Source organism: Suricata suricatta, chromosome 15, assembly GCF_006229205.1.
Source record: "Suricata suricatta isolate VVHF042 chromosome 15, meerkat_22Aug2017_6uvM2_HiC, whole genome shotgun sequence".
Classification (NCBI taxonomy): domain Eukaryota; kingdom Metazoa; phylum Chordata; class Mammalia; order Carnivora; family Herpestidae; genus Suricata; species Suricata suricatta.
In genome coordinates this window covers 38,087,522-38,112,590 of record NC_043714.1, presented here as the reverse complement: position 1 = coordinate 38,112,590, position 25,069 = coordinate 38,087,522, and the positions used below count along the sequence as shown (strand labels likewise).

General features: G+C 44.3%; 1 protein-coding gene across 3 annotated transcripts; it reads right to left on the bottom strand.

The window, feature by feature from the left end:
* Nucleotides 1-663: 663 nt before the first annotated feature.
* Nucleotides 664-7,248, bottom strand: PDP1 (pyruvate dehyrogenase phosphatase catalytic subunit 1). 3 transcript variants are annotated; one of them, XM_029923422.1, is made up of 3 exons: nucleotides 7,101-7,160; nucleotides 2,572-2,726; nucleotides 664-2,430 (listed from the first exon to the last, which is right to left on the bottom strand). In XM_029923422.1, exon 3 carries the CDS (start codon nucleotides 2,384-2,386, stop codon nucleotides 773-775), a length of 1,614 nt encoding a protein of 537 aa, XP_029779282.1. In that variant the 5' UTR covers nucleotides 2,387-2,430; nucleotides 2,572-2,726; nucleotides 7,101-7,160; the 3' UTR covers nucleotides 664-772. The 3 variants fall into 3 exon arrangements, with proteins under 3 accessions (XP_029779282.1, XP_029779283.1, XP_029779281.1); XM_029923423.1 differs by lacking the exon at nucleotides 2,572-2,726 and having other exon boundaries at nucleotides 7,101-7,248; XM_029923421.1 differs by lacking the exons at nucleotides 2,572-2,726; nucleotides 7,101-7,160 and adding an exon at nucleotides 6,232-6,455.
* Nucleotides 7,249-25,069: the final 17,821 nt, after the last annotated feature.

Genomic DNA, 25,069 nt, shown 5'->3' with positions numbered 1-25,069 from the left:
CTTTTTATTTCACACATGAAACCATTTCATCAATACAACCTAAAAATAATTTTTTCTGTATTTAACTTCAATATAAGCATGGACCAAATTAAAAACACTGTCTTCAAGTGTGTGGCAAAACCGAAAAAGTTTGAATTACATTAGGTCGCCAGGGGTGGTAAAGAGAGTAGTTTGTTTTTCCATTTAAGAAGCATTCTGGTCAGATAATCACAAACAAAAATTCAGACTGCTTGGTTCTCAGTCATTTATGGCTTAAAGTACTGGATTTGAAAACCACTTCAAGCTAAAATAAATTTACATGAATAATGCATAGATTGTATATCTAGGAACTCATGCAATAAATAAATGTTCTCATGTACACGGGAATCTTAGTGACGAAAAGGGTCTGCAGGTATGAACAGAATGTTTCCTCCCTTTTACCAAGAGAATTCGCCCAGCAAGATCCTGGCTTTTGGTCTACTGAAGATCCTACTTGCCAGGTCATCTTGATTTTCTCGGATAGATAAAAAAAGCCAACGTCACAAGACATGTGCAACAAGGAACTGGCTCGACTCAACTGCAGGTGCCGTGAGGTCCGCACTTGGCAGAATGAGACTCTGGTGATCCTGCCACCCTGCCACAAAGTCAGTTTGGAGGACTTGACCAGCTAGAGTATCAAATGGGTAAATGTTTAGTGACGCACTGGAAACCTTTATTATATTAGTAGCTCTTACAAATTTATCTGCCTTTTAAATCTATTTCATTTGAGAACTTACAGGGTAGGATGCACCCGCTATTCCTGGTTTTGATATGCCCCGACAACGTGAGAATTGAACTGAACCACAATGATCGTTATGTCGTCTCTGTACATCCGAGCAAGCTCCTCAGGAAGGCTCAGCATTTTGGAGAGGCGTTCATGATCTACAGTTCCAAACTCGTTGTTGCCCACGGCGTGACGAATGAGGTGGGTTGCCGCATTCTGATCCTCGAATACCGAGGACATCTTGGCTCTCCTCTCTGTTAAAAGGCCATGCATCTGTCCTAGAGTCACCTTGTAGCCTCCAACAGCTATCGGCTGTTGGTGATGCATGCCCGTCAGGTACTCGCCCACAATCCTAACCACATCCTGCCTATGCATTGTCTCCCACAACCCATCAGTAGCCAACACCAGAAACTTATCCTGTGGCCTTAACCGGTGGTAAGTCACCTCTGGCTCAGCAGTGAGATAAGGAGGTGTGTAGTAATTAGGAGGGATAAACTTGGTATATTCATTGTCATTCAACTGATCGGGGCCAGATTCTATCACTCTCTTTTGCAAGTCAATGCTCCATTTGAACTTTACGTCTCCAAAAGCCCTAAAGGGCATCAGCAAGCCAAGCAGCCGATCCTGTTTCACCACACTCTTGGCCTCGTTCTTCGGGTGTTCCAGTTTCAGCCGTTCCAGTTCTCTTTCATTCTGAGCATTGTGGTCATTAGAGAGAGTGACTGCTGACCAAGAGCCGTCCTCTTCCTGCACACCCAGCATGGCTCTGCTATCACCGGTGTTGGCCACGTGAAGGTCAACACCATCCACATGGGCCACGCAAGCAGTGGCCCCTGAGAATGCCACTCGGAGCACCAGGTAATTGAGGAAAGAATTGGGATCACCGACTTGAGCCTCCAAAGAGATGTCGTTGTCAAGCCTCTTGAAAGCATTGATTAAAGCCTCCTTCACATCAATATCAGTGGACTCGCCGGTGTTGAGGTCTATAAGCTCTTGCCAGTAAGTCCTTAAGCTGTTGAAGTACAATTTGGACGCCTCCTTGCTGAAGTAATCATTGGGGTGCTTGTGCCACTGGAGAATGGGCAGCAGTGCCCGGCCACTCTCGACCGCATTTTCAATCTCCAGCAAAGTCTCATGGGGTAACAAGGAGACGGCAATGTAATAGAAGAGTCTCTCGCTGACCGCCTGGGAGCAAGCACAGCCAGCGTGGCCGTCAAAAACCCCCAAAAGCATCCCTCTGGTCTGCAGGCAAGTAGCTGCGCTTCTCCGGTCCTCGATGGGTGCATTTGCAGGCAGCTGATTGCTGTCAAATCCAAGGACGGAACTGACGTTTTTGCCATCGAATTCTGGCACTTTGAAGCTGTATTCATTGGCTTTCAGGATGCTGTTGACCTGCGGAGGCGTGAGGTAAAACCTCTGCGGCGTGGAGGCGTATCTCCTTCCCTGGGTGTACTGCCACCAGCTCTCCTTCGGCCTGCAGAAGGTGGCGTAGGCCGGGTGGGGTGCATATCGCAGGCGACTCTGGGGGACGTAGGGCGACGGACAGCAGAGGTGCTTGTGGTGGCAGTAGCACGCGGTGCCATAGACTCTGCTCAGCTCACAGTTCCGGATCAGAGGGAAAAAGAGTTGAGTTGGTGCTGGCATTGCATCAGAGAACAGCGGCAGGCTGGAGCTTCTGACGGGGATTCCTAGACAGCGATCACACAGACACACACACAGAGAAGAGTTATGTTCCAGAGCACTTCGTCCATCTCTGCTTTTACAACAAATATTTAGCAGGCGAAGCTACATGCTAAGCCCTGCGCGAGAAAGCACTTTATTTTATACACCTCGCCTGTATGATTTCCACAGGGGATATTCGGCGAAGCACAATTCTCAGTCACTTATGGAGCCAAGACTGTAGTCCAGCTTCACTTTTCTCTTTTCCTCATATTTGTGCAGCACAGACTGTGCGGAACGCACAGCAGATCTGGCTGGGAAAAAGCTGAGGAGATGAAGATTATATAACCATATGCAGTGGCAGTTCACCTGGCCAAACACTCTTCTCCCTCTCTATCCTTAAAAAGGCCCTGGATCGCCCATGATGAAAATCCCATTTCTAGATTTGTGGTCAGTTGTAACATTTGATTACACACGGTTATCCCCAACATGGTGTTAGAGCACAGCCCCAACACATGTATGTTTATGAATTATTCGCTAAGTTATATACATACACTCTCGAATTAATATAATGTTCATATATAGTATGAACATATATATGAAACATGATAGGAGAAAATTACATAATGAATAAAAACAGAAATTCCAGTATTCCTTTCCTGCAGCTCAGTGGACAGCCTTGCAAACTACGCTTCTCTAAACCACTGCACCAATTCGGTGAGCTTAGGGGCATAGGTCTGTCACCAACTTGCCAAATAATCCTAGAAATATGAGCTTACCTCTTTGGGCCTCACTTCCCTAGGCTGTAAGTGAACACATAGAAGCAGATGCTATCAAAGGCCTCTTCTGGGACACTATGCCTTTATAAGTGTTTGTTGAAGTGAGGCTTTGAAATCAAATGCAGGTTTCATTTATTCATTGTTTAATTACTATATGCTTTGTGATAAAAAGAAGCTTAAGTGTGCTAGTAGCTCTAAGGCTTTGCTACTAATGTAAATGGTCTCAGTCTGTAATTTAATTTACTTGCTAGCATTTCCCCCTGCTAATCAGCCAGAAGGGAAATCTACAGAAATACTATTTCCATCCATCATGGATCGAAGTAGAATTCAATCCCTAGAAAAATGTTTTCTCTTACATTTGAAATAAAAGTATGTATTTGCCCTAAGGAAGCAATAAAGAATAGTGAAATAATAGTCCTATAGTCTAAGGTTTGTATAAAAAATATATTAATCATGAATAAAAATCATTAACACTATGTGACACCGAAAATATTTTGCTGAACATTTATCTAGAAAATTTATTGAATGTGTATCATTAATCCAGACAATTTGTGCAAAGGGAAAAAAAACCCCTCTTCCTTCTCACTAACACTTATTTCCCCCAAATCCTTGAGGTATTGCTTCAAATAATTCATTTGGCCTATAAAGGAATAGATTTTAGAATGCTTTAAGGAAACAAATACAGTAAACAAAAAAGAATACCGAAAACAAAACCATTTGGGTTTTAAAGTCAGCAATTCCTTCTTAAAGTTGAATCCATTAAGGAAAAAAAATTTACAAATATCAGAGATTGTTAGCTATACATTACATTATTTTCAGGTATTCCCTTTTGTAGAGTAATTGGAGAAGTGGTAAGTGGGATGTGTGAGAGCAGAAAAAACCAAGCACCCTATCTATAATAACTTATTCTTATTTGCTTCTGTAATAAGCACTGCATAAGCAAGGCACACAGGACCCTTTGGCAAGTGACAGAAAGCACCATTATTTTACATGCACTATTTCAGAAAAGATTTGTTTTAAAAACTGAAGACTAGATTAGACGATAGAAGGTAAGGATTAGAAGTTTGGAAAGAAGATCAATAACTGGATAAGCATTCTGAAAATGCAGTAATGAGAAACACAAATTCCAGAAGAATAGGAATCTAGCAAGACTATCCGCTTAAATCACCGCACTTCAAACTGAATACCTGAAAGTTATCCAAAGGTTAAGGGTACATGATTGAGCCAGGAGATGGGCTCAAACGTTGTGCCACATGACGCTGGCTTCCAGACATAAACCATACCTCATTAGAGTTGCATGCAGAAAGCACGTTAACTCATTTCATGCTTTGTATACAGATGTTCTATTATTAAAAATATAAACAGATGCCCATTTTAAGAGAAATTTTCTCTGTAATTATATATTTTTTTAAGATTTTGTTTTTAAGTAATCTCTACACCCAGCATGGGGCTTGAACTCACAACCCTGAGAACAAGAGTCGCATGCTCCAGTGACTGAGCCAGCCAGGACCCCCCTCTCCATAACTTTAGATAAGTTTTAAAAGAAGCACAAATACAAACTTAACACTCTTACAGGAAGAAGAAATGTCTGCCTCTGTATGGAATGCAGACTGAATCAAAGTACTATTCTGTGTGTGTGAGTGTATGTATGTGTTTGCAAGAGGGGTTTGATAGATGAGGATCATCAAGGTTTCGTTGCATGTCTAATCAAGGAATAACAAGTTCAAGAAACCCGCACGTTTCTTAAATTCTTCCGTTTTGACAATTTTTCTGCTTTGTAGCAAAATGAATGAAGGATTGTGGCAAAAGAACTGATTCATGCAGCAGATGCTTTGAATATGTAAAATCAAACAGCAAGCACTCAGATAATATACTACATTTTTCCATCAAGGCGAAAGTTCTCGAGATTAAAAAAAAAAAAGGCAGAGTGGATTTTATCAACTGTATGTTTCAGTTACTCAGGAGCTTAGCATATGGACTGAGGCTGTATCCCAATTCCCCAACTCCCAGCATGCCTTCAAGAGACAAATTCTTAGAGAATACGGCATTCATGAAAACCCTGCTTTGTGATTCATGAGTGTTCTATCATCACCAGTGCACATGATAGAGTCTCTCCATCAGACCAATATCCTTAGAAGTCAAAGTACTCTCAAATGCTGTTTCAAACCATAAGTGGGCATTCAAAAACTCTGAGTATCTTTCTGAATATCCTGTGATTCAACAACAAAACCCCATGAAATCAAAACTTTTGCTGACAAACTCACTAATGAAGTAGAAAGCTCTTGATTAGGCAATTAAGAACAGCAACAAGGTACAGCATTGGCAAACTGGAGGAATATCGTATTTTCAAGTGATTTCTGACCACAATTTCACTGAAAAGTTCCTATCCCATGATCCACGTTAGATGCAGCATCTTAGTCCTAGGCAAATTTGACCCATTTTGCCAATGACTAATAAGAAAAGATGCACTGCAATCCAAAACAGGAGAGAGACCAGACCCATCCATTCTTACTGATGGGTTCGACAGAGCTTGTGCCAAGAAATTATTCCACTTCATTCAATAAACCCACGAACCATATTAATTAGAAAATACTGTTATACCGCATCGACTCGGGAGCTCTTTAGCTTTCAAAGCTTTTGGTGTAAATGAAAAAAAAAATAAAAAGCTATACTAGTCATTGAGTATGTCAGAACCTCAGTTTATGTAATCCAATTGCATTAAACACCCTGTACAAAGACTTTTCAATTTTTCAGCATTTTCTGGAATTGCCCAGCTATTTCACAGCTCTTGTTATCTCTGCCTGAATGAAGAAACCGTTTTCCCTCGGAAGACACAAAGCCCCACGCCAGCACTTGTTTGATTAGTTTCCTTTGTCCCCACCGCAAAACTGCACTAAGGTATCAAAGCTATCCGGGTCCAGGACGCCTTTGTTCCCTTTTTCTATCTACCTCACCCCTAATTCCACGGCGACCCAGCTAAGACCATCCACACACAAAATCAGTCACCATCCTTTCTGGGTACCCGACGCAGGTAGTTAGGTGAATACCTACCAATTCGTCTGGGCCCGGGACACACACACATTCTCCTGTCATCACAACACGGAGCCGACAACATCCACAACCCGCGCGGACAGCAGCAGCGACAGCAGCAGCGGCCCATTGAAAGCAAGGCAGAGATGCTCATTAGAGGAGGCGGCGGCGGGGGAGGCGGGCACGGAGGAGGGGCGAGCTCGCGCTCCAGCCCCGAGCACGGGGCTGGGAGGGGGGAAAGGATGGAGCAGGGAGAAAGGGGTGGGGAGAAGAAGGAAACCAAACAAACAAACCCACCCCGCTGGAGAGGCAGGAACGGAGCCTGAGGCGGCGGGGACCCAGCCGCGAGCAGGGGCGCGCCCCAGGACCGGTCCCTCCATCCTGCCCCGGCGCGGAGCCCACCGGCCGCCGGCATCCTCCGCCCGTTACCCACCCCGCCCGGCCCACGCAGCGCCCGCTTCGGTCCAGAAGCCTAAGGCAGGCTGCCTTGGGGTCACCCCTGACTCCGGGGTGCGTACGGGGGACCCTGAGGCAGAGAGACGCCACCTAGCCAGCGTCGCACCCTCCCGGGAGCTCGCCCTCGCCTAGGTTCTCCACGACGCCGCAGGCGCTGACAGCCACCGCAGCCGGCCCGCCCCCCATCCAGAGTCCGCGGCTGCCCCTCGGCGCCGCCACGCCCGTCCGCGGCACCGACGCCCCCGCGCGCACCTAGCGCTCCAGGGCTCGTCCCTCCTCCGCCCCGGCCGCCGCCCGCCAGCTCTTTGCACGCCCGCGGCCGCTGCCCGCCAGCCCCGCTTCCCACGCGTGCCGGGCAACCTCCTCACAACTTTGGGCGTGTAGAGGAGGATTCCGGACTGGGCGACTCGGGGCACGGGGCAGGGAATACGAACCGGGCACACAGGAGAGGGGCTGTTTCTTCCCGACGAGGAAGCGGCCGGAGCAGGAGCGGCACCACCAGGCACGCCCTCCAAGCCGCCCAGCGTAACTCCCCGGAGTGCGGCCCCTGGCCCCCAGCTGGCCCACTCCCTGCCCCGCCGGGCCGCCACCCTGCCCCGCCCGAACGTCCGGGCCGAAGCACTTCCCGCCCCCCGATTGGCTGCGCACCGGAGAGTGGGCGGGGAGGAGACTTGAGGGCCAGGCCCGAGTCGAGAAGGGAGGGGCGGAAAAGCAGCGCGCGGCAAGCCAGCTTTGTGACGTCATGGGGGTCAGACAATCCCTTCCATTCCGAGCGAGCCGCTCATTGGTTCTACTGGCGCGCATCACGTGACCGCGCCCGGTAGCCGGGTGGTAGGTGGGACTTCTAGGCGCTGGGAACAGCTATCGGCTGGGTGGGGAGGCGTTCTAGCGGTTGGAGACGCGCTGGTTCGGAAAGAAGTGCTTGGGCCCGCCTGTGCATCCCCATGCGCTGGGATCCCCGAGGGCCGGCTGCTCCCGGCCGGAAGGGCCTTCGCGAATTCCTGGCTCCTCGTCGGGTGGCTGGCCTTGGCAAGTTTCTTAAGATAGGTTGTGGGGCCGGCTCTCAGCCCAAAAGGGAACCGAATTCCCTGCATTTCGCCGCGGCCTAGAATATAAGGCATGGCAAACTGTTGCCTCATTCGTTTGATACTTCGCAAATTTTAGGAACAGTAACTCGGATAATGTTTCCCACTGTTTTCTAGACATCTCTTGAGCCCTAGAGAGAGGCAGCGGGTCTAAACAGCAGCAAGAAGTGATTAAGGAATTCTTTACCCTCTAGAATAGGTGTGCTCTTGATACCAGTGTTGTCTCCTTTTCCCGGGATGGTTAAACCTGTAGAAGTGGAAAGAGTACTCGACTTGGAGCAGATCAGAGCACTTTCATCCAAGTCATTTCTGCTCCGTAAGACTCTTTCAGTGAGATGTGGTCAGGCTTGGGGTGGCTTTGGTATTTTGTGATAAAACAGAAGAGATCCTGAAGGCTTCTTTTGCCTCCATCCACACATACCCTATCTTTATGGGAAGTGAGTCATCGATAGTGGCCTCTAAAAACTTCCTTGGGGATATTAGATCATTGCACTCATCCTGCCTAGTGTGAAACTTTGATTTATTAAGCATATCTGCTTCCTAGCCAATAAAGTTTGCAAAGTGATATGGGCTGAATATAAAAACTGTCGTGTTAACAGTATTGTGGGGTTTTGTTTTTATTAATCTTGCATTTTATTTTTGTGTAATAAAGGAAAAACTATATACGCAAAACTCCCACGAACTGGTTCTTCGTAATTCCTGGATGTTTTCAGCTGCCTCCTCTAGTCTCTAAAAAGAGGAGAGCTTTTTTGTCCAGGTCCAAGCAGCCCATGAAGCTCCCGTGGCTCGCTAAGGGGCCTTGATCCCCCATTAAACAGCCCATCTGCCTCACTTTCCCCCTTTTACCTCTCAAATACACTTCCCATAATTTTGTAAGTATTTTCCATCATCCTTTTCCCTCTTAGTATATGATTCATTTGTCTAGTTTTCTCTTGTTTCCTAGAGGCAGTGTAGGGTGGCTTAGCACAGTGAGGAAGAGGATAGCTGGAGGCAGGCTGCCTGGGTTCCAGCCCCGCTCCGCAGCTTACTATGTCGTGTTGGGCAACCCTTTTTTGTCTCAGGTCTCTCATATTTAAGATAGGAATAAAAACAGTAATAACTCACAGGGTTGTATTAAGTAGGCTGATACAAATATATATTGTGCTAAATAAGTACATATTAGTGAGTAAGGCCTATATAAGTATTAACTATTATTGGTGCACCTGGCTGGCTCCGTTGGTCGAGCATACGACTCTTGATCTTGGGGCTGTGAGTTTGAGCCCTACATTGGGTCTAGAGATTACTTAAAATAAAATCTAAAAAAATATTAGCTTTATTAATATTACAGACACATGTCCAGGTAAGTGTGCCTCTTTTAGATCTAGGACTCCTAAAGAGTAGGAGTTCCAGATCCGTAAGTGCAGTGTGTTCTTAGTTCTACAGTTAAATACTAAGAAGTTATTAATAGAGGTGCCTGGGTGGCTCACTTGGGTACGTATCTGACTCGATTTCAGTTCAAGTCACTATCTCATGGTTTGTGAGATCAATCCCTGCATCAGGCCCTGTGCTGACAGCACAAGGCCTGCTCAGGATTCTCCCCCCGCCCGCCCCCACACCCCCACTAATGCTCTCTCCTGCTCCCTGACTAATGCTCCCCTCAAAATAAATAACTAAACATCAAGAAAAGATGTTATTAATATACTGGAAAGTCTTAGAACTTTAGAATATCAGTTTAAGTTATGTGAAGAGTGTCACTGTCTCTTAGCCCCTACTTTGCAGACATGGTAACCAGTAAACTGAAGCAAAGAGTAGATTTTTACAAGTTTCTGCCTAAGGCTTCAGAAATGAAGTCTATGTTAGGCTTGCCTGTTGTCTATAACGTTTTCCCATGGACTGTGGAAGTAGAAGGCTGAGACTCTGGGATGTATATATCTAATATGAATGACCTCTTCAAATTGCCAGCTTGGTAATGTACACCTTTGTTCCACACCAACATTGCCATTACGCAGAGCACTTTTTAAATTACCTTTTCACATTGTTTTTGTCTGCACAGGAAACTCCAACTTCTTTTACTATAACTAGCACCTTGTTTTTTGACCCAAAATAGCATTGATTTCCCCTCGCTTACTATTCTTGGTTCTAAATGACCTGGCTATTTCTGAAAACCTATTCTCAAAAAACTAGTATTTGCCACCACTAAATATAGTCAAAAGCATTCGTCATGGGTATTGAAAGGCAACATCAAGGTGTTTCTTGAGTCAGAATAAAGGTTCCTGAAAGTAATGGCTATAAAATAAACTCATTTAGAGGCGCAAGTTTGTTTCCTAGCTGCAAAGTTGTAGGATTGAGTGATATGTGTATTACAAGTCAAGTCATAGTCTTGTGCAGGAATACTTGTACCACTGGGAGAGATTCTTTAGTATCTCAACCTTGTCTCCTCTCTGCCTTGGCTTTCTCCCTGTCTCCATACACAGCTCCATTGAGCCACTCAGGAGGCTTGCTTCTGAAGTGTGTTATCACGTGGTCACCTGGCCAGGCAAGGGCACATCGTTGGGTGTGCTGCTCTGACCCCACAGACTGCTTTAGCCACCAGAACACCTGCTAGACACTTCGACATTGGAAGGGCCAGCGAAGAGAGAGGAAGGGATTTCAAAAATCGTACAAAAATAGTACCAAAAAAGGTACAAAGGGGCCGTGCAAAAATACCTATTTTGTCGACTCATGTCCTTTCTGTGATACCAATAATGCAAAGACAGTTCATGAATGAGACCTTTGACAGTCATTTTCTTGCCCTAGAATAAACCTGGAAATGAGCGAGTGCTGACCCAGATTGGCCTGTTGTTCTCTTGGGTGGATGATAAAACCCTTGGGAGTATTGGAGGTTAGCTGTGACAACACGAGATGGCCCAGCGGAGTCATGGTACCGTCCAAGAAGCTTAAAATAGACCAGCATGTAGGTCTGAGGTATCAGCCTGATGGCTAGTGACTTACCTTTGCCTTTGCCAAAATCAGCAATTAGAGGGAAGAGAGGCTGGATTTAATACACTCCTCTCTAAATCCTACCTCCCTACAGGACTTGGATAGGAAATTAGCAAGAATTTATTAAGTGCTTCAGCAATAGGTACCCCTGGTATTACCTTCCCAGGGTTGAGAGTTCCTTTTTGGAAATTACTTGGAGTTGTGCAGTGAGATCAGCAAATCATCTATAAGAAACAGAATATGCATTGTAGCTCATCTCTTGTACACTGAGAGGCTGTTAAAGGTGTTTTCACATTATCTCATTTAATATTTTAAAAGTAATTTGTTGTCCTAAGAATTCATGTGGCAATGGTATATTTGAGGGGGAAGAATAAAGCTTTATTCTCTTGCAAAACTAGGGACAAAAGTCTTCTGACTAGTAGGCAGGAAGTTTCTGCATTTATTTAACATGATGAAGAATATGACTGGTATGTATCTGGGGTTGCTGAATTAGGGTGCTTTGGTAAGAAGACTGCAGGTCTGTGGACCTCACTGGCACATATTTCAACAGTCCCTGTTAACAGGGTGTCTTAGAATACTAAGGATGACACGCATGGGGGGATCGGTATTGTCTAGTCATCAGACAATCTGGCAAATTAATTTTCCACTCAGTGTAATTCTAGAGATGGATTCCCCAGAACAGAATACAGAGGGGAAAGGGAAAGGAAGGGCTTCAGGGAAACAGAGAAGTTGGGGCGAGTCTAGAGCACATTGTACAACAGGTGCTGATTAATGGTGCCTATGAAGCAAGTCAGGCCCTTGTGCAGACTTCAGCAGAAGCACCCAAAAACAGAAGCTGCAGATTTGCATACTTCTTAAAAGCTATAACTCTTCACTTAGCTGTACACCTTAACTATGAAACTGTAAACCTCTTTTTTTTAATTTTTTAAATGTTTTATCTATTTTTGAGAGAGAGAGAGAGAGAGACAGCGTGAGTACGGAGTGTCAGAGAGAGGGAGACACAGAATCCAAAGCAGGCTCCAGGCTCTGAGCTGTCAGCAGAGTCCAACGCGGGGCTTGAACCCACGAGCCGTGAGATCATGACCTGAGCTGAAGCCGATGCTTAACCGACTGAGCCACCCAGGCACCCCTGTTTTTTTGTTTTTGAGAGATAGAGACAGAGCACGAGCCGAGGGAGGGGCAGAGAGAGAAAGCAAGACACAGAATTCGAAGCAGGCTCCAGGCTCTGAGCTGCCAGCACAGAGCCCAGCGCAGGGCTCTAACCCACGAACCACGAGATCATGACCTGAGCCAAAGCTGGACACTCAACCGACTGAGTCACCCAGGAGCCCCTAGAATGTAAACTTCTTAAGGGCAGAGACCATATCCCCTTTATGGACCGACACAAACCCACAGCTTGGCATATAGTGAAAACTAATGGGTAGCGAGAGCTTAACTTTATATTATCCTCTGTTCTAACTGCATTGTCTCAGTATATCCTCATAACACTCATGTGAGGTAGGTGCTATTATATCCATTTCACAGGACAGGAAACTGTCTCAACAAGGGTAATTTGCCCAGGGTTTACGTAAGTAGAAAATGGTAGAACCATCTACTTCAGAGCTTGTACTGTAAGGCACTATACTCTAAGGTCCACTACATATAATAGGTACTCAATGAGGCGCCTGGGTGGCTCAGGTGGTTAAGCATCTGACTCCTGGTTTCAGCACAAGTCATGGGTTTGAGCTCCACATCGGGCTCTGCTGACAGCAAGGAGCCTGCTTGGGATTCTCTTGTCTCCTCTCTCTCTGCCCCTCCCCCACTCATGCTGTCTCTGTCTCTCTCAAAATAAATAGACTTTAAAAAAAAAAAGGTGCTCAATAATGAATGAATGGACTTCTTTCAAATGAAAAAGGTGGCATGTTGCAATAGATGAATGCATTGTGATAAAGAACTAAAGAAACTTTCCCATTTTAATTTTGCATTTGAGGGCAAACTGTATATTTGCAGAATTTTCACCCATGCTTATTGTGTCTGTGACCAGCAGTAACCTTTGTACAGCTAAGTATATCCCCACTGACAGACCTCTGTTGTCAGAGTGCTGCAGGGTTTGGTTATGGTTTTTCAAGAGAACCAGCTGTGGCTATAAAAGCATATTTTCCTTGGAAACCAGACATTATTTGTGGATGATACTTAATGTGTTTGGTTCATATCCTAGTAATAAAACTATAGATGATTATATGATATGAAGTGAACAGTTTAATCTGTTGAAAGCTATAAATTATGTTCGTTTGAAAGTGTTACTTTTAATTTGAAGCAGCATCAGGCATAGAGAGAAAAGTTCAAGGAGAGAAAGAAGACAGATGAAGTGGAATGTTAGTAATAGCTATGGAACTATGTATCCAGTTTCTGCCAGGAACAATGGGCTCTGGAACACCCATCAGAATATTCAGATACTACTAAGTACGACATCTGGGTTTTTAAGGTATCATGGCTTTGTGAAATGAGTATAGATTGGAGTCAGAGAGTCCTGAGTTCAAATCCTAGCTCTGCTTCATAAGAACTGGGTACTTTTTCAAAATTTACCCAAGAGCTTTAGCTTTTAAAACCTTTAAGGCGTGTTGTTAAGATTAATGATGATGTCCATAAAAGTACCAAATGATGGCTGGCAGGTAGTACCAAGGGATAGTACTTAACTGAGTCTTTATTGCTGCTGAAAGAGTTGGCCACAAATTTAGTGGGAACAGCACACATATCTTACAGTTCTGGAGGTCCAAAGTCTGAAATGGGCTTCAGAGGGCTAATGTCAAGGTGCCCGCAGATCTCCATTCCCTCCTGGAGTCTTCAGGGGAGAAGCTGTTTTCTTACCTTAGCTGCCTGCATTCCCAGGCTAATGGCCCCTTTGTCCACCTTGAAGGCAAGCAGTGACATCTTCAGATCACTATCTCTGATCTCCTCCACTGCCTTCCTTTCTTAAGGACCCTTGCAATTACATGAGGCCCAAGGTGATAATCCAAGATGATCTCTTTATTTTAAAGTCAGCTGATTCACAACCTAGTTTCCCCTGGCATTGGCCTGAGCCGCCTCAAAGGCACCATTAATCAGCACCTGTTGTACAAAGTGCTCCAGACTCACCCTGATGTCCCAGTTTCCCTGAAGCTCTTCCTTTACCAATTCACAGGTTCTGGGGATTATGATATGCACACAGGGAGGGGCATTATTCTGCATACCACAGAGCCTTTCTTCCTTAACACCTGTTCATTCATTCATGCACTTATTAAAGGAAAATATGAATAATAAAAGTATCTTTTGGGGTGCCTGGGTGGCTCAGTTGGTTAAGCATCCAACTTTTGGTTTTCCACTCAGGTCATGATCTCAAGGTTCATGAGTTCAAGTCCCACATCAGGCTATGCGCTGCCAGTGCAGAGCCTGCTTGGAATTTTCTCTCTCTGCGCCTCCCCTGCTCTCTCTATCTCAAAATCAATAAATAAACTTTAAAAAAAGTATCTTTCACCCTCCAGAGATCTGTTTAGTTAGCTTAGATTTTAAAAAATTAAAAAATGTACTGACAATTCTATTTAACTGACACTTTATTAAAAATCTCTTTAAAAAATTAACTGATCAGACAATATGCAACAGGTCCTGATATGAACCACTCAAGTTAGTGCTACAGACTTTTGGAGGAAAGAATCAGTTAGGTGTATGGAAGGGAAAAATAGAATTGCTGGAAATTTTGATTGTCTGTGAGAAGTAATATAATAAGGGTGTTCTGTTCCCTCCCCAAAAGATAAATGTGATCTTAGTTCGCATTAAAATAAGAACAATGGAGGTGTTAGCCTCCTTCCATTCTGCCATGGTGACTCTCCACCAGACTTTGACGGGTATAAAACAATCTTTAGTGGAGCCAGAGGAAGGCAGTCAGCAGGGTGAAGCAGAAATAGGAGAAGTCTAGGGATATTCATGGTGTGATCTTCAAATACTTAAACGATAGTCATGTGAAAAGAAAGCTAGATTTATCTTTGAAAATTCTGGAGTTTGAAAACACTAGAATAAATGTGTGTAAGTTAGATTTAAACTTGTTATTACCACTTTTTGTGTTATAGTTTTCTGAAAATGGAACGAGCTACCCCTTAAGATAATGAGTTTTCTGTTACTGAAGATATTCAAATAAAGCCCAGACGATAGTGGCAAAGAATGTGCTCCCAAAGCATTTTGTTCATGTCTCAAACATTGTATTAACATTGTAATCATTTACATTCCAGTCTCCCTGTATTGTTACCTTATCTAGGGTGAAGCTATCATATTCATTTATACTTGGTTTAGAACGTGGGATGGGAGAATGGATGTTGCATGGATGAGGTAGAGATTGCACAGAGTGACCTTTGGAGTCTCTCCAGCTCAGAGACGGTCAGTTCTCTGAGCCAGGATCTGACTAGGTTTAAAGAGCAGAACTGGAATCCAGAAAGGAGGTGGTGGTGGTACCTTCTAGACTTCACAGCATGGGAAGGCCCAGAGAGGGGATGGAACAGACCTGAGTGGAGGTGCTGCGCTGAGTGAAGAATAGGAGTTAGAGTTGGGGCAAAACACTCGGTCTAGATTTCCTGCAGTGTGGACCCAGGTTGACACTTGACTACATTGTCCTCTGACAATCATATGCATCATGGCTGGATGGGGGATGACTAGGAGCTTACTATGGACTTAATTATGTCCCTCCCCAATTAATATGTTGAAGCCTCAAACCCCAATGTGGTATTATTGGGAAGTGGGGTCTTTGGAAAATGACTAGGTTTAGATGAGGTCAGGAGGGCCCTCAGGATGCGTGGGATTAGTTTTCTAGTAAGAAGAGGCAGCAGAGAGGCACCTGGGTGGCTCAGTTGGTTGAGTATCTGACTTTATTCAGCTCAGGTCATGATCTCATGGCTTGTGAGTTTGAGCCCTGCACTGGGCTCTGTGCTGACAGCTGTTTCAGATTCTGTGTCTCCCTCTCTTTCTGCCCCTCCCATGCTCATGCTCATGCTCATGCTCTGTCCCTCTCTCAAAAATAAATAAACATTAAAAGAGAAAAAAAAAAGGCAGCAGGAACCTTGCTTTCCCCACCGTCTCTCCATGGGAGTGAATGTAGAGAAAGGTGTCATCTGGAAGCCAGGGAAGCACCCTCACCAGAGAGGAGACTCCAGCCTAAGACAGGCTGTTGCCTAATATGGCAGTAAAGAGTTAAAACTCTGAGCTAGGCAATGGCAGCAGAAATATAAAGGAGGGGGAAATGGGATGTTTTTACTAAAAACATCAGGACTTGATGGCAAGGTAAATAAGAAAGGAAAGAAAGGAAAGGGTATCAGAGGCCCCATGCTTAATGCCTGAGTGACTATGAAGCTGGATTTTTATGCCCACTGAGTTTCTTTCTTATTCAGATGGAAGGAATGTGGAAAGATATTCAGAATATTCAGGATTCCCACAACTGTTTCTGTGAAGTTCTGGCTGAAATGGGCTGTAATATTTAGGAGGATGAAAAAGTCAAGTCGGTGAAGGGCAAAAGTTTCAGAGGGGAGCCGCAAGATGGGGTAAGACTTTGCCCCGAACGGTGGTAGCAATGGCAGGCTGGGCCGTAGGGGGGCCTGTCCTGGGCCTGCGCAAGAGCGGACCCTCTGTTGGCTCACCCCGTGTCATTGAACGCGGTGGGTGAGTGTGATGGCCTCAGCTGGCCCTGCCAGTGTCTGCGCTAGGGCAGTGGCCAGGGAAACCTCTCAGCCGTGTTAGTACTCAGGATACTTACATGTTTCTTAAGTAATTGGATTTTCTTCTAAAAAATGTTTGGACTCTGAATTGAATAAATCCCTGACTGTGTCTGTGTGTACGTGACAGGGTGAGGGAGGTGGATGGAGGCGGACTCAACGTTTCAGAGCCAGAACTGTGGTCCAGTTATAGCATATGTGTCATATATTGTTCTTTTAGCCTCCTTTCCATTTCTTTTTATATCCCCACCCTTGTTTTTCTATCCTCTCTCTTAATTTATGCTGCCTTATATTTTATGCATCCCTGAAAGTAGTCCTAAATTCCTTCTAGAACAAAGGAGAATAGGTATAAATATAATTCTATGGGATACCTGGTGGCTGAGTTGGTTAAGCATCTGACTCTTGATCTTGACTCAGGTCATGATCTCCTGGTTTGTGAGATTGAGCCTCGTGTTGGGCTCTAGGCTGACAGCTAGATTCTCTCTGTGTGCCCCTCCCCTGCTCACATGCATGTGCACACACTCTCTTTCAAAAATAAATAAATAAACATATATATCTATATATGTACATTAGTTACCACTTCATACATGAGAAAGCAGAGGCTCAATTAATTTATCTAACTTACCCAAGATTATAGTGGGTATATTAGTTACCTATTGCCAGGTAACAAGTCACCCTCAAAATGAGCAACTAAAACAGAACGAACACTGAGTTTCTCACTCGATTTCTGAGAGTCAGGAATCTGGGAGCAGCACAGCTGAGTGGTTCAAGCTCAGAGTTTGATGAGGCTGCAGCCAAGCCTCAGGTGTGTTGTCATCATCTGGAGGCTTGACAGGGGCGGGAGGGTCTGCCTCCAGCTCACTCCCCTGGCTGTTGGCAGCACATTTCTGTTTCTTGCCTCATGGGCCTCTGCGTGGGGCTGTTCACAACAGAGGGGCTGGCTTTCCCGAGAGGCAGTGATCTGAGGGAGACACGGAGATGAAGCTGCAATATGTTATATAATTTGACCTCAGAAACGATATACAGTCATTTCCTTGCATTCTGTTGGTCACACAAACAAGCCCTGGTACCATGTGGGAGAGAACTCTACAAGAGTATGACTTCCAGGGCTGGGGATGCCTGGGGGCCATCCTGGAGGCTGCCAACCACACTGAGTGAGTAAGGTAGCTGAGCCCGCATCCTGCTGCTTATGCAAACTCGTGGGACTCATGCTCAGGTTGGGCCCCCAAAGCTGTTTCCGTTCCTTGCATCTTGAACATTAGATGAACGAGCACCAGAGAGCAGTGCTGGCCCGGGTTCCTAGTTTTCTTCCTCGGACGCTGCTTACAAAGGGCAGTGCTGCCACGATTTCAGCCATAAAGCTTTGTGTAGACTCATGACTCTGTTTAATCACTGCTAAAGGTAAAGCCAAATTTGATCCTTATCCTTAAGATAACACTAAATGATTTACTTTGGGGATACTAAGGAGTTAAAATTAATAACTCAAGTAACACTGTTATACTTACATGCTATGCATTTGGTTATGCAATAAATGATTATAATTTTAATTCCTTTCACTTTTTATGTTCTTTGCTTCATGGGAGGTATGTGTGGATAGAGGATAAAAGGTTTTGGTGATCCCTCCCCCCAGAAGATGGCTCCACCCCCCATTTGTCACTGTAATGAGAAAATCCATAAAAATACCTTTATGGAACATATTTTCACTGCATTGTTGAACTGTGGCCAAATTTTATCAGGAAAAGAAATGAGATGCTGTTTTCCTGGAGCCAGGGAGCTGCTGGCTCAGTGTTCAGTGTTCAGACCACAGATCCATGAGTTACCAATCAACCACCTGGATAAATGAACGCAAAGATTTCATTTGCTGCTGGCTATTACCCTACGTTTTGATGATTCTTACTCTATTCTGCATCTCCAAATTCCATTTCCATTTGGAGTATGTATAAACTGATGCCACTATCAGTGTTCAAACACAACCCCAACCCAATTTCTTAGCCAAGATTATTTTTCAGAACCATGGTGTTGACTAATTATTTTAACTTTAAATTATTGCAGTTTTAAAATTGTAAGCCATTTCTATGTGCTAAGGGTATTTCACTGTTCTTATAACTTTCTCTGCCTCTGGGATTTACCTTCAAGGCTTGGTGTGATATGCTAGCTTACAAATAAGATAATCCATTTTGTCTAGGGATAGCAGTTTCTCTCTCTTTTTTTTTTAATGTTTTTTATTTATTGTTTTTTTGAGAGAGAGAGACAGTGCGAGCAGGGGAGGGTCAGAGAGAGAGGGAGACACAGAATCTGAAGCAGGCTCCAGGCTCTGAGCTAGCTGTCAGCACAGAGCCCAACGCGGGGCTTGAACCCAGGAACCGTGAGATCATGACCTGAGCCGAAGCCGGACACTTAACCGACTGAGCCACCCAAGCACCCTGAGAAGTTTCTCTTTATATTTGACTTACGTATGAATTATTTTGATAAATTCTCTTAGAATGCTTACAGGATTCTAAGCTTTGTGCTATGTTCTATAAATGGATAAAAGGGTAAGACACAATCTTTGTGCCTTTAAGAACTTGTAGTCTAGCTGCTAGGTGAACATTAACAGGAATAATTATGAGACCATGTGATATAGCAGAAGTATTCACAAAATGCTTCAAGAGAAGGTAGAAGAGGTTTAGTTCTGCCTGATGGAGGAAGGAGCTATCAGGAAAGACTCTTAGATTGGTGGTCCCCAAATTTTGGTCACAGGACAGTGCTAGTCTCTAATAGAATTTTTACTGATTTGTGGCAGAGTGACAAAAAGGAAGGAAAAAAACAGAAAATAAAAAAGAAAAGAATGACACCATGATTTAATATAAATGAACTAGATTACATAAGCAAACTTTATGATTTTTAAACATTCTTCAGCCTAAAATGATGGATTTATGTTTCTTTTCTGTTAAATTATCCTTAATGAAGTCATGATGATAGGCCGTGTTGCTTTCTTTAACTGCAAAACGAAACTTGGCAACCTCACATCAATCTGCATTTTCATGCATTCTTTCATTTATTGGTCGGTGAAATCCAAAAGGTTAGGAGCTCTTAATACCGATGGTTACATGCGAGCTGGAGTTGGGAAGGAGGTACGCTCCTGTGAAAAGGAATTTCTGCTATTTGCCTGTAAGTGATTTAACTACATCTGCATTAAGGGTAAATACATTTATGAGGAAGAAAAATATATATATTCTTGCTTTTTTAAGACTGGTTTTGAATGTTTTTCTTGATTGTCTGGGGGAGTGTGTGGGGAGGAGATTGAGAGGAAACCTGTGTTCACAGGGGTACAGAATTTAAACTATAGCTTTGAAAAGCTGCTGTTACCAGCATGAACACTGGCTATAGAAGGATTCTTCCCTGCCTCCATAAAGGCTTCTGAAGTTTAGATAAAATTAGGCTTGATGATTGTAAACCTTCTACGTCTTTCTGGGTATTACGTTAAAAATGCAAACTTTAGTATATATAGGTTTTTTATTCCCCCTAATTTGTTTGCAACAAGACCAGAGAAAGAGTGAGCCATTGGTTCCGTCTGAGCAGGTCAAGGGTAACAAGCCTCAGCGCAGCCATGCTGCAGACCCGCGGGCCCAAGGCCTCCCGTTCCTCTCACCTTGGGTAGCAGAGTTTTCCATCTCTTTGCAAATCAATACCTGGGAGGAATTGCGCTTAAGCCATAATTTTAAGGAATGTGTCATCTTTGAAGAGAGATTCAAGGAGAATGACAAAGATGATAAAAGGACTGAATAATATCAAAAGATATTTAAGAAAAGTATAGGGATTCCCCTGTCTGAACCCTGGGGCAGTTCTCACAAGAGTTTACCCTGAGTGCCTTCCAGCAAAAGTACTTTAAGAATGATCAAAGATTTCCTTGAAAACTTGCCAGACAGTACTTGTAAATAACAGGCTCTCATTGTACTGTGCACTTGGAAGCAATCCCTGCAAAGTAAGAGCACTCTCAGGACAGACATGCTCCCTGCTTCATCCTCCTGGACCTGTCAGGTCATAACACTGCTAAGCCCCACGTTTCTCCTCTCTACCAAGGGAATAATAGTTCTTACTACATAAGGTTGTTGTGCACAGAAGTAATAGCAGGCAATAAGCACAAATGAAAGCTGTTCCTATTTTTATTCTCGCTATTTCCTTCCTAGAGGATACCCTCTCTCCTGCACCCTCTCCTTCTCTACTGTGCCCTGTCTTCCATCTTTGAATCTGGAGGGTCCTGATTCAAGTGCACATGCATACTGTTGATTCTTTCAGCTTCCTTGAATCTAGAACATTTGCACATGAATAGAAAAACTATTCTCATGCTTATAGGACAGATTGTTTATTGTGGTCATATACATAAGCAAATGAATCAAACATTTATATCACAGTATTTCTAAACAAAATCATGTAGAGAAAAAATGCTAAGTATTTAAGCAAATTGTATATATTTTTAAGTTTATTTATTTTGAGAGAGTAAGTGAGTAGAGGAGGAGCAGAGAGGGGGAGAGATAATCCCAAACAGGCTCCATACTGTCACTGCAGAACCCGATGCAGAGCTCGATCTCAAAAACGGTGAGTTCATGACTTGAGCCGAAACTGAGAGCCGGACGTATAACCAACTGAACCACCCAAACGCCCCTAAGCAAATTATATTTTCTATTAACAATCATCAGACTTTTCTCTCTCCATGACCTTTACCAACCCAGCAATGGAAATGTTGGCAGGAGGTAAACATACCAGTGATGATGGGATAATGGAATATTACATGTCCTTCCTGGTTCCTGCTTTGCAAGAGAGAGATAGAGAGAGAGAGAGAGAGAGAGAGGGGAAGGGAGGAGAAAGATAAGGATACGTGGTCTCGAGGGGGTTGAATCATGACCAGATCTGATGCACAGAGGAGTTCCTGGAAGCCTGTCTCCCTAACATGACTAGCTGAGCTGTTGGAGGTTAAGGTAGAGAAGCTCAGAAGCCCCTCTTTACTCACACACTCCCAGGAAACAAATTTTGTAATTAAATTAAAAGGTGTGGCGGGGGTTCGCCTGGGTGGCTCAGTTGGTTGAGCGTCCAGCTTTGGCTCAGGTCATGATCTCACGGTCTGTGGGTTCAAGCCCTGCGTCGGGCTCTGTGCTGACAGCTCAGAACCTGGAGCCTGCTTCGGATTCTGTGCCTCCCTCTCTCTCTGACCCTCCCCTGCTCGTGCTGTCTCTCAAAGATAAATAAAAAAACATTTAAAAAATTAAAAAAGAAAAAAGAAATGTTGACCTGACCTAAACTTAAAGAACACTATTTTGAGTCATTAATTCATTCAACCCATAGTTCATGGTCACCCACCATGTGCCAGACACTGTTCTGGGCACTGGAGATCAAACAGGACCAAGGCCCTCCTCTCCTGGACCTTGCAGTCCAGTGGGGAAAACAATTCAGAAAGAACTCAGGAATTCCACAGAGCACACCCTCCTGAGGCGTGGGAGCACCTTGGGAGTGGGCCTGGCGGCTGAGGGACCATGCCCGACATGTTTAATATTCACTCAGAACCTCAGGTATGTGTTTTCATGTTGTGATACTAATTACCAAAGCGCTCACTTCCAATTAAAGCAGTGAGTATTTTTGACCTCTCAAAAATGACTGACATGGCTTTGCAGATAGATCTATTTTTGTTCTGCTTTCTCAAGTTCATGCTCTTTGTGGGAGCCAACAAGGAAAATGCCACCCAGCCACAGTGTAATAGAATGAGCTCTGTGTTACCCGTGATACTGGCATGCTGAGAAGCCAAACTTTGATTTTATCAAATGCAGTTTTGTGCTTTAAGTATTGGGGTTACCTACCTAGGGTTTTACTCTTTGATAGATTTAACTTTTTGTGTATATTTTTTAAGTTTCAATGTAAATTTTATGTAAAAAATTTTTTAAATGTTTTTTTAAAATTATTTACTGAGAGAGAGAGAGAGAGCGAGCAAGAGCGTGAATAGGATAGTGTCAGAGAGAGAGGGAGACATAGAATCAGAAGACAGGCGCCAGGCTCTGAGCTGTCAGCACAGAGCCTGACGCAGGGCTTGAACCCACGAACTGTGAGATCATGACCTGAGCCAAAGTCGGACGCTTAACCGACTGAGCCACCCAGGTGCCCCTCAATGTAAATTTTAGTAAGAGTCAAGAATCTTGGCTGAGGCCGAAGGCTGGATCATATTATACGTGCTGGTAAAGCCATGAGAATGACCTTCAGATTTCTGGAGGCGAGTGGTTTGTAAAAGAGAACAGTCTGTTCTAACCTTAACCCTCCTCCAGCCCTAGCAAAAAACATGAGGTAAATCAAGCAGGACATGGTGGATGCTGTATTACAGCTATGCAGTGATACCTAATACCAAGTCAATATTTGTTTTTAACTTTGGATGTTCTGTGTTAAGTAGTTAAGAACGAGTCTTCTCTCAAGTATCTCCCACAGATTATTCATGAATTACGGTGGGGAAGCGGTACCTTTATAATGAGGAGATCTGGCAGATGCTACCGTCATCAATGAATCTAACATTGTCAGTGGTTGTGATTACGGACTCACATGCTCTCCCTGATCAAGTACACAGCATCACCTAGCTAATAAGTATTCACACCAGACAGTGTGTAATTTGACCAGGAGGAAACAGGCAGACAAATCTGGACTGTGGACCAGTGGCTTCAAACACATCAACGCTGTGTAAATACAACCACAACCTCGAAGTGAAGGAATGCTCCAAATTAAAAGACACTGAGTCGACATGACGGCCGGGTGATGGTGTGTTGGATCCAAAAACAGAGAGGAGAGGGGATGGGAGCAGGGGCAAGAAGGAAAATATCTGTGAAGGTTATTTGGGGCAAAACTGGAAAAAGTGGAATAGCGTCTTTTTATTATGCAATTCTTTTGCATTGGTGTTAAATTTCTTGAATCTGATTGTTATGAAGAGGAATGTCTTTATTTTTTGGAGCTACATGCCAAAAACTTTTAGTGTGAAGTGTCAGAAGATCTGCAGCTTTCAAATGATTTCAGACAAAAATAAGAGAGAAACAAACATGGCAAAATGGTAAGTGGTGGATTTAGGTGAAGGGAATAGGTGTGTTCATTGTATTTTTCTTTCAACTTACCTACCTGTAGGTTTCGATTTTTTTTTTTTAACGGAGAGTGGGGAGATAAAGAAAGTCTATTTGAGGGAAATTATTATAGAAATGTGAACAAAATCAGAAAATGTAGGAAAGCACACATACATACAACTTAGGCATGAAGCCTAAGACAATGGGCGGAACTCTGCGGTGGGAATCACAGGGCTGATGTTCTGTGTTCTCTGTCATCACCAGCCATGGGATTGTAGGCAGTTTGCCTAAACTCTCTGTGTTCAGACTTCACAAAGTCCCGCAAACAATGTGGCTTAAAACAACAGAAATGTATTGTCTCGCAGTTCTGGAGGCCGGGAATCTGGAATCAAGGGGTCAGCAAGGCCATGAACCCTCTGAAACCTACAGGGGAGAAGCCTCCCTTGCCTCTTCCTCGCTTCTGGTGGTTTGCCAGAAATCCTTGGCGCTCCTGGCCTGGCAGCCACCACACATTCATCTCTCCCTGTGCAGTACGTGGTGTTCTCCCCTCATGTGTCTGTCCCAGCACCTCATCTCCTAAGGACAGCAGTTATATTGAATTAGGGCTCTAATGACCCTAATGACCTCATCTTAACCTTTATTATATCTGCAAAGACCTTAGGTCCAAATAAGGTTGCATTCACAGGTACTGGGGTTAGGGCTTTGATGTAGCTTGTGGGGTAGGGTGGGGGAGACACAAACAACCTACAAGACTCTGTATTCTTATTTCTCCACTTATTTCTCAAACATGCATGGTGGACATGGGGGGAACTGGTGAACCAAAATGATGTCTGAGGTCCCTTCTGCTCCCAGAGCATGAAGCTCTGTGTGTCCAACTGTTCTGAGTGGTGACATCAGTCAGCCTTGGGCAACGAAGGAGCCCAAGAGAGATTTGGTGAGAAGATTCCAGGTCATCACTGAACAGAGAAGAAACGAGGTCTTTGGAAAATACGGTCATTGCACATTCTTGGCAGAGCAGGCCATTTTAGTTTGCTGCCACAGGCATCCTCTTTGTCTTCATGTTTATTTGTCTCAGTGGTTGTTGGTCCAAAGTTTTCTAAGTCGAATTCTCCTCTTGTTACCCATAAAACTACCTAAAATGAGATGCTAGTGTTAAAAAATAAATAATTGTCACATCGCAAGTGATTTCAGATGTCGGACAGGCCACCAACTGGAGCAGATTAATGAGGAAAATCGACACTCCTCTCTCTGTCTTTGTCCTTCAGGCTAAAAAAAGGCAAGCTAAGAGAGGACGTTCTGTAATGAGTAAGGGCAACCTCACCTCCACACGGCCTCCGCCCCTCTTGCTGGGCCAGCTCTGGGCAGCTAGAGGAGGAGACCTTTGAGGCCCTTAGCTCTCCCTTTGCAAGTAGAGGAGGCAGGGGGCCGCATAAATGGATATGAGAACTGTCGGGGCTCTTTCCTGATGTCCCCGCGCTTCAAAGAGAAAACTGTGTCAAAGCTGGGGAGGGGACAGCACTGAACACCGAGTTGAAAGAGGACATGTTCCCAGAACTCCAGGCTCACAGTTCTCAGTGACATATTG

Coding starts and splice junctions, on each gene's coding strand:
- PDP1 (XM_029923421.1), bottom strand. CDS start 6,364: ATGAGCATCTCTGCCTTGCTTTCAATGGGCCGCTGCTGCTGTCGCTGC. Junction 2,431..6,231: donor TCCCGGGCCCAGACGAATTG/GTAGGTATTCAC, acceptor ATCGCTGTCTAG/GAATCCCCGTCAGAAGCTCC.